Source organism: Mus caroli, unplaced genomic scaffold, assembly GCF_978045245.1.
Source record: "Mus caroli unplaced genomic scaffold, Mus_caroli_1 scaffold_3, whole genome shotgun sequence".
Taxonomy (NCBI): domain Eukaryota; kingdom Metazoa; phylum Chordata; class Mammalia; order Rodentia; family Muridae; genus Mus; species Mus caroli.
In genome coordinates, this window is record NW_028227258.1 from 107991689 (window position 1) to 108004425 (window position 12737).

Genomic DNA, 12737 nt, shown 5'->3' on the forward strand with positions numbered 1-12737 from the left:
TATTGTAATATAGTTCCTAATAGATTTTTAAATATAGCTAGGCATTTTAACTTACCTTTCTAATGGACATGCTATCTGAAATGGCATATATTTTCTTACAGCAAAGAAGGTAAGAGAAGAGGAATAAAATACTCTACTACTACTACTACTAAATATTCTTTCAGTTCATTCATCTTCCCATTAAAGAGATTGTTTCCTATGACAGAGTGAACACATGCCACTGTGCCAATGACACTTTAAAAAATATTTTCAAGTATACAATAGAGAAATATTAAATGTTCTTGGATTGTTCATAAGTTGATCAATTAACATGGAAATGGCAGTGTCCCACAGTAAGTGTCTCAGAGAGTGAAAAGGCTGAATTACAGAATCCAGGTTCTCCCAAGCCTCGTTACTCGGCGCGAAGTACGTGTATGACCCTTTTCCTTCAATCTCTTCTCTCAGCTTCGAGACATCGGAGTAGTGCTGAGTGGTAGTGGCTCCCACAATGCCCAGCGTGCCATAAACATGGTCAATAGGCATCACTGAAAGAGTCAGAATCGAACAAATGCTTAGAAGTTGATTTCCAGAATATTCTTTCACAATCATTCAAACTTTACCTACTCACCAATATATTGAACTGCTCAATTTAAGCAGTAAGAGCCCAGGAATCACCTATTTTACACAAATACACAAAATGTGCGTTTTGAGTATTACGTAATAAAGCTCCATTCACGCCAGTATTTCTTATATTCTTGGCGTTAAGGAAGTGAGCTTTAAAATATCAAACTGAAGTAGCATTTAGTAAATCCTGCCACCTCACTAATAGTTCAGCCAGCATTTTTAGAGAATATAACTAGTTATTTTGCCAAAAGACAAGGTGTTTCTTGCCTTCATTGAGACTGGCAAGGATAACGTGTGTGCGGCAATGCTGGGTCAAGTCTCTGAGCAGCAGGTTAGGTTTATACCTATAATTGTTATGGTTCTTGGTCCCTAAAGCAATAGATGGACATGGCTCTCTCCATTTTGATTTAAGGAAAACATATCTACTACTTTTAGAAGGTTGTCCTGGAGCCAACCTGATGCCAACCTGAAAAGATAGATCTAGCACTCTGCAGGCTGCCTGCTTTTCTGATGCTGTTGATTTTAAAATTAGAATCACTTGGGGCTAGCCATAAAGTAAATGACTACTTTAGTGAATTCCCTGAGACAATTATTAAATTAAATCTTAAAGCAAAATAACACCAATAAGGTTAAATTTAATAAGGTTTCAGGGCAAGTCCATGCCTGCATTGAACAAAACACATCCTAGAGCAAACTGAGTCCAACAGTTTCCATGGGAGAAAGCCTGTGGTATAACATGACCTCATCACCAACAGCATTAACCAAGCACTGGGTCTCAGTGAGGTACTAAGTGAGGTACTCGATAGCCTTTCAGCTGCTCAGGCCTGTGTGCATTGCTGACACCAGCTTAGCTCCTCGTTCTGAACATAATACTGTGCCAGGGGCTGTCTATGGGTTGGTGTCCATGACAGTAAGTGCTTTAGAGTTTATGTGCAATTAGAGGCCTGGAGGACCTGTGTCCGAGAGGAGACCCTTCTGTGGTGGAGAAGGAACCTGGAGAAGGGTGATGATTGGAATTGCATGTCCAGAGAAAATGATAAAGCAACTTCTTTTATTGGCAAAATTCGGGGCAATCACATTGCAAAGCGAGGGCCATTACACACTCAGAGCTGGTGAGCTAGAGATGTTGCCTTCGTAGGTAGATGCCCTGCTTCTAAACGAGCTCAAAGAAGAGCATCTGAGCTAGTTTCAATTAGGCTCCATGTTAGTATCTAGTACCATCAGCTTCCTGTGTGTGAGAAGAACGGTCTAAGATTTCACCATTATGGTAAGCATGTGATTAGCACAAAAGCACGAAGAAATTTCTTAGGTTTATGATTGTTCCAAACCCGTGCATACACACACCTGTACACTCATGCACATGTGCACACCCGCACATTCATGCATGCACACACTGTTGGTGTGCTGAACTGGTTCCTCACGGAAAAGCTCCCATGTACAATCAATCTAGAAATGTAGATTTTACCTGCGGGGCAGCCTTTCATCCCTTCCATTCTCATATAGCCAGGGCAGCATTCATATAGCACAGTGCTGCATAGAGGGGGGAAATTTCAATATTAAAAGAGAGAACTGCAAACCATGTACTTTCACATAAGATGAGCAGAATATTAATTATTCCTACAATGTGCTAAGATTGTAGAAGCCATCTTTTGTTTCTATCCTTCAGATACCCTGCATCCTTGAGGCAGTGGGGGGAAAGTCCTAGATCTTGGTACTGAAGGATGGAGTTTAGTGTGCATTTTCTCTGTATACTAGACAGATGTACTTAAACAATGTTCTTGATATAGCAGAATTCAGTCTCCCAACAGTATAATACGGGAAGAGCAATGATAATATCAAAATACAAATAGTTGTGAATACCGAAAGTTTGTCTTTAGGATAACTGTGTTAGCTCTAAATACCAGCAGAATGCTCATTGGCGTATGGTACCTTGAAACTAGAAATATACTAACCCAACTTTAATGTATGAAATCCTATCTCGTGTAAAATTGTTAGTATGGATTATAGATTTCTCTAGTGTTTACATATATACACATGATATACTTTGATCAGTTTATTCATTTTTACCCTCTTCTGTCTTATTTCATCGCCGCCCCCCCCCCACCCCATGCGACAGTGTCTCATGAGACCAGACTGGCCTTGAGCTCCCTATGAACTAAAGGATGACCCTGAACTTCTGATTCTCTATGGTGAAAGCCATCATAGTGGTTTTATGTGGTGTTGGGGATCAAACCCAGGGCTCTGTGCATTTGGCGAAAGCAGTCAACCAAGTAAGCTCTATTTATAACTAAGATACAGAGTTATTTTTAAAAAATTATCATTATTTATTATTCATTAATTTATCAATTATTGTTATTAATTTAACTGTTCTATACAAATTTAAACTTTCCTATTTTGTTTTAGCTTTTTTTAATATTTTTTGTAATGTCAAGAGTTGTCTCAACTGAAACAAGGGAACTGCATGTGACCCCAATGCAAATCTTCATTTGCCCCCTTGTGACAATTATATTTCTTCATAGAAATTAATTGAATGTTCTTGTGAATTTGATTTAAGCACATCGTAAACAATAAACATAAGATATGTCTATAGTAAGAGACCTGAAGATCAATGAGATGAGGACAGGACACTGTGTTTATGAGACAAATGTCTACACCAAACACTAATACAATCTGATAATCAGCTCTGAAGCAGAAAAAGTCACGCTGGGGAAGGGGTGAGCTTGCAGAACAGTGGCCTGGGATCTCAGCTGAGAAGTGGACAATGTATTTATCTGAGGGGATGTTTCAAATACAACAAAAATGTTTAGGTTTTGTTCACAGAAAGCACATATGCTACACACAAATCCATGTTTTTTATACGGCCAGGAAGTCAAATAAAGCAAGAAAAAGGCGTAATAATTGCTCTGCACAGCTTGGAGATGGGGAATTTGTCCTCACTATCTGAGTAGTAACAAAAATGTCACAGAAAGCCAACTGAACATGTCACTTGCACCAACAGGGAGCCTGTGGAATGCTTTATGGAACGGATTCTACATTATTATAAACAGTGCCTTAAACCTAAGCCTAGGGATGCTAATGCCTTCTTGAGACCTGGCCTGTTTCTTTCTAGTAATTTCCCAATGTCGGTGTTTAACCAGAAGACAACTTAGAAAACTGCATGGCACAAAAGATGCTGGCAAGAACGTGGCAGGAAGGGAGTGGAGGGCAAGCCAGGCTTCTTCCCTGTCCATTCCATTGGTTTCTTTGCTTAGTTGAGATTAGCATTTGTATTTGTCTCAGTGAAGAGATGTAAATGTGATTTTGCAATGGAAGCTACTGGAGGAAATTTTGCTAAGAGGACATTGTTAAGGTTTTGGTAAAATGTCTGGCTACCAGCACAACTTTTGGTTAATGGAAAACAAGAGACTCGACTTTGCTTGTGTGACAACTTTGGCATCTCTAATATAGTTACGTTGTGAAAATAAGATGACCTTAACTTCCAGAAAGAACATGAAAATACTTCCCTTAAATACTCAACATAGGAAGATCACTGACTTCCCAAGGTTAAATAGTTCTGCATTGAGTGTTTGTCCCAATGGCATGAGGATAGAAATTATCTTTCTATGTATGTATGTATGTATGTATGTATGTATGTATGTATGTATGTATTTAAGGGTTTCTCACTTTGGAGCTCAAGGTATCCTAGAGTTTGTAGAGGTTGTAGAGTCTTCTTGCCTCAGCCTCTTTAGAGGGTGCCTGAAGTTCACCATGGTGTCTTAAGTAGATATTCAGATCCTTCAGTCCTCAAGGCTATCTCATAGAAGATCAGGTTGATGGCAGCAAGGGGCCCTTCCATTATTTTCAACACTGGGATGACATGAGCTACCCTACCTTTGAGACAGCAACCTCTTTGTAAAATGATAAATTGGACAAGGGATTAACTTGTATAGACCCAGTGTTCTTATTTTTCTTACCAATAGCTATAGTGAAATAAATCAGCAAATATGTCTACTACATAGTCAATCATGTTTTCCATCTCTAAGTTGATCAGTGAAATATACAACAAAGCCATGGGAGAATCATCCTTTTAGCTACAGGAATATTCGACCAAGTGAAGGGCTTCACTGTCACTGTAATGGTTTCCTGGGGATCAGGCAGCCTGTGGAAAGTGCAACATCTTTCTCACTTTGTGCTTCAGTGAAAATTCAGGGGTAAAGTGAAATCTTTATCATGATGTCTAAATGACTGGAGAAACATCTATTTGTGCTTTTACAATTTGACATTTCATATCAATTTGTTCTCCTTGATTCTGAGTGTGTGAATGTGTGTGTGTGTGTGTGTGTGTGTGTGTGTGTGTGTGTGTGTGTAGATATAAGACGAGCAAATGAAACACAGAGTGTAATAGGTTCTCTTAAGACAGAACAGGACAAAACAACAAAGAGTGTACAATGAGTAGAGACCACATTTTTTCACATAGACTCAGGACGTACCACACGGTCACAGGGTCTGCTTTGGCCTCTTCAGCTTATGGACTTAGAGAAAAATCTACTCTTATAACAGTCTTCCCTGCCTTCCCCTGTGCATGTGCCTTGCTTTAAAAACACATGAGTTTGGACAGTATATGCAACTGGGGTGTGTGCCCAAGAAGAGGCGAATACCATCCTGTAGGAGCTTCAAACTGTCAGTAAAGAAAAGGGTGAGACTCACGTTTTCTTCCCGCAGATAGCACCTTGATACCAGTTCTTACAGGAGCTGAAGTATTTCTTTTTGGTGCCCAGAATTTGCTGGAGGGCACAGACGTTTGGGCTGGAGATAGAGGGGGAGGAAAAAAAGAGTTAATTGCTATGGCACCTGCCTCTTTCCAATTACAGGCCAGGTGACTGAAAGAAATGTTTGGGTGGAGTCCTGACATTCCAAGAGGAGACCTTAACTTTGTATAAAGCTAACTCCTGCCCCACTTCTATTGACCTGCTGGCAAAAGCAGAAGTCTAAGAAAGATAGGAAGAGGAGGGAGAAGAGGAAAAAGGGAGGGGGTATAGGAGGGAGGAAAGAATGTAGGGAGGGGAGGGGTGAGGAGGAGGGAAAAGGAAAGGGGGGAGGAAGGGAAGGCAGGGAAGACCAATGTATACTTGAGACTTATACCAGTATTTCAAGAAGTTAACCTGGCAGAGATATTTAAACAGAATTAGACTTAACAGAGTTTTGATTTATGTACAAACTACTGTTAGTAGTGAAAAAAAAAACCAATTGCTTTAAAACTAAGCATTTATGCATTTGGAAGATGGGCAGCTTCAGGATTTACGGATGGTAAAGGACACAGGTCTTACTTCACACTCTGCTGTGTGATTCCCTAGGTGCTTACAGAAGTATATTGGTGTTAAAAGTAACTTTTGAACAATGCCCTTACACAAAGGAAATTTGTTTCTTTAAAGAGAACAAGTAAGGGTATCCTCTATTGCAATTTTAAGCTTGCTTTCTCTTAAAGGGATGGAAATTCTACTCCACTGCTAAGCAGACTGCTCTGAGAACTCAGAAAATGAAAATCCCCCTAAGGCTTAGGGAGGAATGCCAAGAGTCCCATGCAAAACATGCAGATGTTTGCTTGAGTTACTAAGATGTTTCTAATAACTTTTTAAAATCCTACATTTATCCTAGAAGATTATAAAAATACTCCAAGAAGCCCAGAGTTAAAATTTCACATACAAAACAAAGGAAATTTGCACTGATATCTTGCAGGACATCTCAAAACCTTTGACATGATACCATTAAAGTGCAGACACTCTGATTTTGAAAACCATATTCTGCAGTAATGGAAAGAAATAAAATGCCAAGTAAATTGAATTACTAAGGATTACCAAACTTTATTTTGTTAATTACACTAAAATTAATAATCCACATCAATTAATAATACTTGCTATGTTGATAGCACTTCTTATGAGCTTAAGGCATATATATCATATGTCATAGTAACTGTGTATCTATCTACATTTATATATATGTATATTTATAGAAGACCCATTATTGTTTCTTTTCCTATTACCTTGCAATAAGTAAATCAACAACAGCTACCCTGTGGTGCATTTACAAGGAACTTCATGCATATTTCTAGAACAAGTTAAGTGAGACAAAAAGATAAAACAAGCCAGGGACTTACCCCTGATCCCGACCCCTGATGCGGCTGTGAGCCAGGACCTTGTCATAGTAACTGTTGGCGTTTGCAGGGTTAATATCACACAGGAACAGCAGCAGCAGAGCATATAAGGGCAGGAGAGGAACCATCTTCAGCCCTGAGCTCCGTCCAGGAAGAGATCTGGCCTGTGCTCTGGAGGGCTGAGTTTATATAGCTCTGGGCTGTGGGAGGGAGCAAGGCTGTGGGAGGGGGCGCTGGGCCAACCTGAAGCTTGCAACGGCCTTACAGAAGCACCGGCAGCCCAGGACTGTCCCTGGAAATCTCCTGGGTTCTGGGCAATCTGAACTCTGTCTCCTATTTGTTTTCAATCATGGTGAGCCCGTTTTTTTTGCTTCTATAGGTTTACATTGCGAAAAGAGCTGATTCTGAGTTTAGGGATCTCTCTGGCATCTGTATCTGCCACCACACTCTGTGTCTCTGAGCTCAGTTACTTTCCTGGTTTGATCTGATCGCACTTAAATCACTCCACAGCAGAACACGGAGGTTATTTTTCACCAGAAGAGAAATCACAGGGGGGATTTAACCCAAATCCTGGATAGATGTACAATGCATATAAAGTGTGACTTCCACAGCTTATGTGGAAGAGGCACATGCCCCTTGAAGTCCTATGAAACTTGGGCCATGTCTTTTCAACTCATAATGAGTATAGAGGGTTAAGTAACAAAGATCTACTTTGGGAGAATTTCTCTAACTTTTGAAATATATATATATATATATATATATATATATTTCTCATAATTTTACTTTTTATTGCTTTCCATTACACACACACTGCATACTCTGATAAGCCCTGGAAACAAGTATTACTAATCCAGAAATAATGTGGCAATTAAATGCATATTAAGAAACAGGGTTGCTGCCAAGAGTATCCTTCTGAGTTTTATAAGAACAACTGTACTCTCTTGGTGTTGAACTTCGGCATTCTTAGCTGAGGGACGACACATTTCTCTTTTTAGGTCTTCACACATGACCAGATATCAGATGCAGAGAAGCCTTTCAATGAAGAAGCTGCGAACATCCGAAGCTTCAGTAGGCAAGGAATGGAAACAGCCATCAGTCTCTGTGAATGCACACATTTTAGAGCATCTCTAGAGAGGGGGGTGTTTTCTGTGCTGTGTTGTGAAGCCCCCCCACACACCCATTTATGGGTATCAGTATTGTTTTCCCACTGACAAGGCAAAGACACTATGGCTGGATTCTTTATGTTTTACAGTTGGGAAAGTTGAAGGGAGGCCACATTAGTCCAGAGAGAATTCCTTATCTAGAGAGATGTGTAAGCTTCCCATGGGAAGTTTCCTTTCAGTGTTAAAATAATCCTGCAACTAACAGCTAATTTATTAAGTACACAGCCAAACAACACAGTTTGAAGATGAGTCAGAGGCCTCTGTCACTTCTGAAATTTTGGTATTAAAGGATTGAAAGTGTATAAAACTATCTCGGGAGAACTGGGAGAGAAGCTATCATGGAAAGTAAACTATGTTCCTTCCAGGGTACTTGTGTGATAGAAATCTAATCTCTTATTTATATTTATCTAAATGAAACTATTCTAACTTTAACTGCCTTTTTTTTTCTTGTTTGCTTTATAAATAGCTTTTGCTGCTCTTAGTTTGTACAAATGGTGGGCTGTCGGTAACTGCTCAATGAAGAGGCAGCCCTATCTTATGCACATAAGGTCTATCTGATATCAGCCAACTGGCTGTTAGAATGTTTACTGATGAGGTTACTGCACTATTCTGACAAGCAGCACACATTTACTGTTTGGCACAGGGTAAAGCATACTCTTGTATGACAAAAAAAAAAAAAAAATCTGAAATAGTTCCACTCTGAGCATCACGTTTGAGACTTACCAAACTCCCATCAAGTCAACAAATGCCAACCCTTCGAAAATATTTACCAATTAGGATCAGTAATGACATCAGGGAGGGTCTTCCAAAAAAAGAGCCGGAGCCACACAGACCACCCATAAATCCAGAGAAGAACAAGAGCAGAGATTTTAGATAAAGATGAAGAAGTCAGAGTGCTTGAGAAACAGGCCAGGTCAGGAGAGTGATGCCGTATGTTAATTGTTGGGAGAAAGTCCAAAGCTAAAGCCTGGCTCTGAGCCAGTTTGGGGACGGCTGAGAAGAGGAAGGCAGTTTTGAAACTGAGAAGGGAAGCTAGCTGGAGTTGTGGAAGAGACTGGGGAAAAAAAATCCACAGAAGGGCACACACTCTTCCGGGGCTCTCATCAAAAGTCGCTCTCCACACAGGGCCCTTTCTCTTCAGCTCTGTGAAACTATCCTGACACCACTGACCCCTGCAATTTTCCTACCAGTTGGGAAGATGACGGAAATCATGAAAATGAAGTCTGACTTTCCAGGGCTGCAAAGTCTGACCCAGAGATGTAAGTCATTAATGAGAAAGAAATGGTTCATTATGTAGCTGAAGAGAGATAGTGTGTCTGAGAAACAGGGCCGTTTGTCTCTAGCCACGGGATGCTGATTTATAGGCAGTTCTCTGTTATCTGGCCTCCGGAGACCATGAGGTCATTACACTGCCACGCTTACTCATCACTGTGAAACCAACATCAAACTCCAGCAGTCCCTGGGACTCCTCACGGACTCTGCACTCTGTCAGCCTGTGCACACAAACCATAAGCAGGATGCCCTTGGTCTTGATTGTATCGCTAATTTTAAAAAAATGCTTCTATATTAACACGTGGTCCATAGGTTGCCATGGTACATGAGCTCAAAAGTTGCTTACATGTAGAATAGATAATACGTGTAACTCTTATCACCCAGCCAAGCCTTGGAGTCCACCCTGCACCTTCTTAGGAAACATGCTTCTCACAACCTCCACACCCGATCTGTGTCTCCACTAGCTTTCTCTAGTCCCGTAAATGGAAACTCTACGCAAGACTCGGTGATCTTTAGTGTCTTTGACTGAGGCCACTTAAAAAGAAAGATGGTTAGCTTGAAAGAATTTAAATCAAGAATCATGTTCTAATTTTCCATCTTTAAAATGTTGTGTATACATGAAATAAAATTGAGTATCACCAGCCAGCCTACAGAGGTCAAGAAGGTGAGCTATAGGTTTGGATATTCAGATTGATAGATTGTAAAGGCTACCTTTATGGAGTGGGGTTTCTGAAGCCTTCTTTTCAGTACAATATTTCCATAGCTTTCCACTAGTGCCCCCCCCAACACAGTCTGTAGTGACACAGGAAAGACAATGGAACAATACTCAGGGAAAGGTGGGGTTCTCTGCACACCAGAATAGGAACCATGGTCTCTTGGCTGTTAACTGTGATAGAAGCAGGGCAGAAGACTTTGGGGCGGTGGAGGGTGGAGTGGTGTTTTCTCCCCCTCCTTGGACTCTGCCTTGGAAAGCCTTTTATGCAATGGGTCATTTCCCTATTGAGGAGGCAGCCATGTAAGCTTCACCCTCACTGAACTGAATGCATTTGTGCATTTAAAGCAGAATGTATTTTTATATTGTTGCTATCTACTTTGTATTTCTCTAGAGACATCTAGTGGAGAAAGTGTGGTATACAAATGTGCTTAGAATCACTGGAGATGTCTGTCACATTTTGATTAAACTGATAAATTGAAATTCGTAGAAAACAACTTAATTTCAGAATGCCAACCAACTAGGAATTAACAGTCTCTTCCAAGAAGTCTCCCCTAGGCTCATGCAGAAGGGACTAATGTGTGCTGTCAAATCTGGATGAAGAGGGAAATGTGTGGGAATGGTTGGAAATAGATTGCTTCTCTTTCTGAGTCTTTTTTTCTACACTGGCTGACACATGAAAAGAAAGCATGACTATGTGTGTGCACACATACATGCTGATACACACGTGTGTGCCTATACGTAGAAGCCAAAGGTTGACATTGTGTGTCTTCCTCACTGTCCACCTTAGTTTATTCTTTAAGAATTTTGCAAAAATAAAAACAGTGCATTTTGGATCATATACCCTACTTTACTGTTTCCTGCCCTCTAACTCTTCCCAGACCCCATCCCACTCTCAACTTCATGTCTTACTATTTATTAATCTATCTATCTATCTATCTATCTATCTATCTATCTATCTATCTATTATCTATCTATCTATCTATCTATCTATCTATCTATCTATCTATTATCTATCTATCATCTATCTATCTATCTAAGTCCCAAGTTGGTGTTAAGTGTGCTCATGTGTGAATCCATCCACTGGAGCATGGCAATTGCTCCCATGGGCACACCTTGCCAGGCCAGTCATTACTGTAGTTCATAGGGTCTACACCCAGGTAAGCCTTTTGGTGACTTCTTTCCCCCAGCAGCCTACATGAGGTTCCCATATGAGGTTCCAAAGTCCTGTATTGTTTGGGGTGGGGCGGACCCCTGACCACCAACTTGAAAAGATGTATTCCACATCTGTCACTGGGCTTTTAGTTTGGTGAACGGTGGCTTCTGAGAGAAACATTAGCTCCCATGTATGGTAACCTCACTTTAAGTCTCCTCCCCCCTCTCTCTATGTATGTATGTGTATATATAAACATACACATGTGTGTATAATATTATGAAGCTTACACAATAGTCTATACTACATATAGACAATAGTCCAAGATACACGCGTACATATACATATACATATATGTGACACACTTATACAATAGTAGGTGTCTACATGGCCTTTTCAGACATCCCTTATATTGTCCATTCCTTCCAAACCCTCCTCTACACTACCCTTCCATTCCCCATCCATTTGAACTTATTTGTTCCTTATTCTCTTCCTCCTTTTAGTATTTGCTTCCTTTCTTCTAGCTTCCCCCGCCATGGAGCTTTTCCAGGTTCCTAGCCTCTGCGGGTATTCTCGGTTAAGCACACAGAGATCTAAAGAAGCAGAGCTAGGGTTCACTAAGGACAGGGGAATTCGATGTTTATCTTTCTGGCGCTGGGCTACTTTGTTCTATATAACCATTTCTACTTTCACTTATCTAAGTTTGGGGCATGCGATTTGTCCCTGAGCCCAGAGCACATTGCTTAGGTATGATGAGGACGGTGTGCTAGGATTATAGATGTGTACCACCATGCTAGGCCATTTACCTTGTACTGGAGCTCAACGCCAGGTTCTCACACTTCCAAAAAAAACTTACGCTTTACCAACTGAACTTCTCTCCAGACCCTGGCTAGTGTTTTATTAAACAGACAATTCCGACATTGCTCATCTCCCACATTCACAGTCTGTGCCCTCTTTGGCACTCTTGATATTGTCCACATCAAGTCATTTGTCTTCAAAGCCAAGAGACTGATCATCTGCTCCATCCACAGTGGCTTCTGGTATTCCTCCAGTCAGACACTAAGATGAAGGGAGAATGGTTGCTATAATAAAATTAACTTACTAGAATACTGCTGTCTGCTTTGGCACCTTTAGTGTGCTCAAATCTTGATTAGAATTAAGATAAACTCACAGTGTGGTTATTGTCCTCTTCCCTCGTGAGCTTTTTCTCTTACACAGTGTATTCTAGGGTCCCATCTCACCCTTCTACTTAGGCATACATGCTTTTTCTGTATTTATCTGTTCAAAAATTAATGCCAACCATATATCTGTGACCCCTGCCACACGTGTATATATGACACATAGCTCCAAGATGTGAGAGGAAAGGTGTGATTTTTAAGCTTCTTGAATCTGGATTTTTGTGTTTAACATCACAATCTCCAGCTCCATTAATTTTTCTATGAATTATGTAATTTTGGTTTTCTTTATGCCTAAATAAAGCCTCAGTGTGTCATGACCCAGGTCTCATGACTTATTTATTCACATCTTGATAGTTATTTAAATATAAGATGTCACCTAGCATTAGGGACAATTTTACTTCTTCTTTTTCTACTTCAATTTCTTCCTTACAGATTACTGATCTAAGACAGAGCATTATATTAAGGAATACTGTGATGAATGTAGACCTTGTTATAGATCTGTCAGAGGTCTCAGATCCTAATGGCT

The 12737-nt window shown here is 40.3% G+C and overlaps 1 protein-coding gene across 6 annotated transcripts in view; it reads right to left on the minus strand.

Annotated features, from left to right (window-relative positions):
* The window catches only part of Postn (periostin), a 29035-nt gene extending 22147 nt beyond the window's left edge, over positions 1-6888 (minus strand). For all 6 annotated transcript variants that reach the window (XM_021157329.3, XM_021157328.2, XM_021157325.2 and 3 more), the window contains exons 1-4: positions 6737-6888; positions 5290-5388; positions 2069-2133; positions 367-524 (exon numbers count right to left, since the gene is read on the minus strand). In XM_021157329.3, the coding sequence (XP_021012988.1) occupies positions 367-524; positions 2069-2133; positions 5290-5388; positions 6737-6861 (447 nt within the window). In that variant the 5' untranslated portion in view covers positions 6862-6888. The remainder of the gene's footprint in view (positions 1-366; positions 525-2068; positions 2134-5289; positions 5389-6736) is intronic.
* Positions 6889-12737: the final 5849 nt, after the last annotated feature.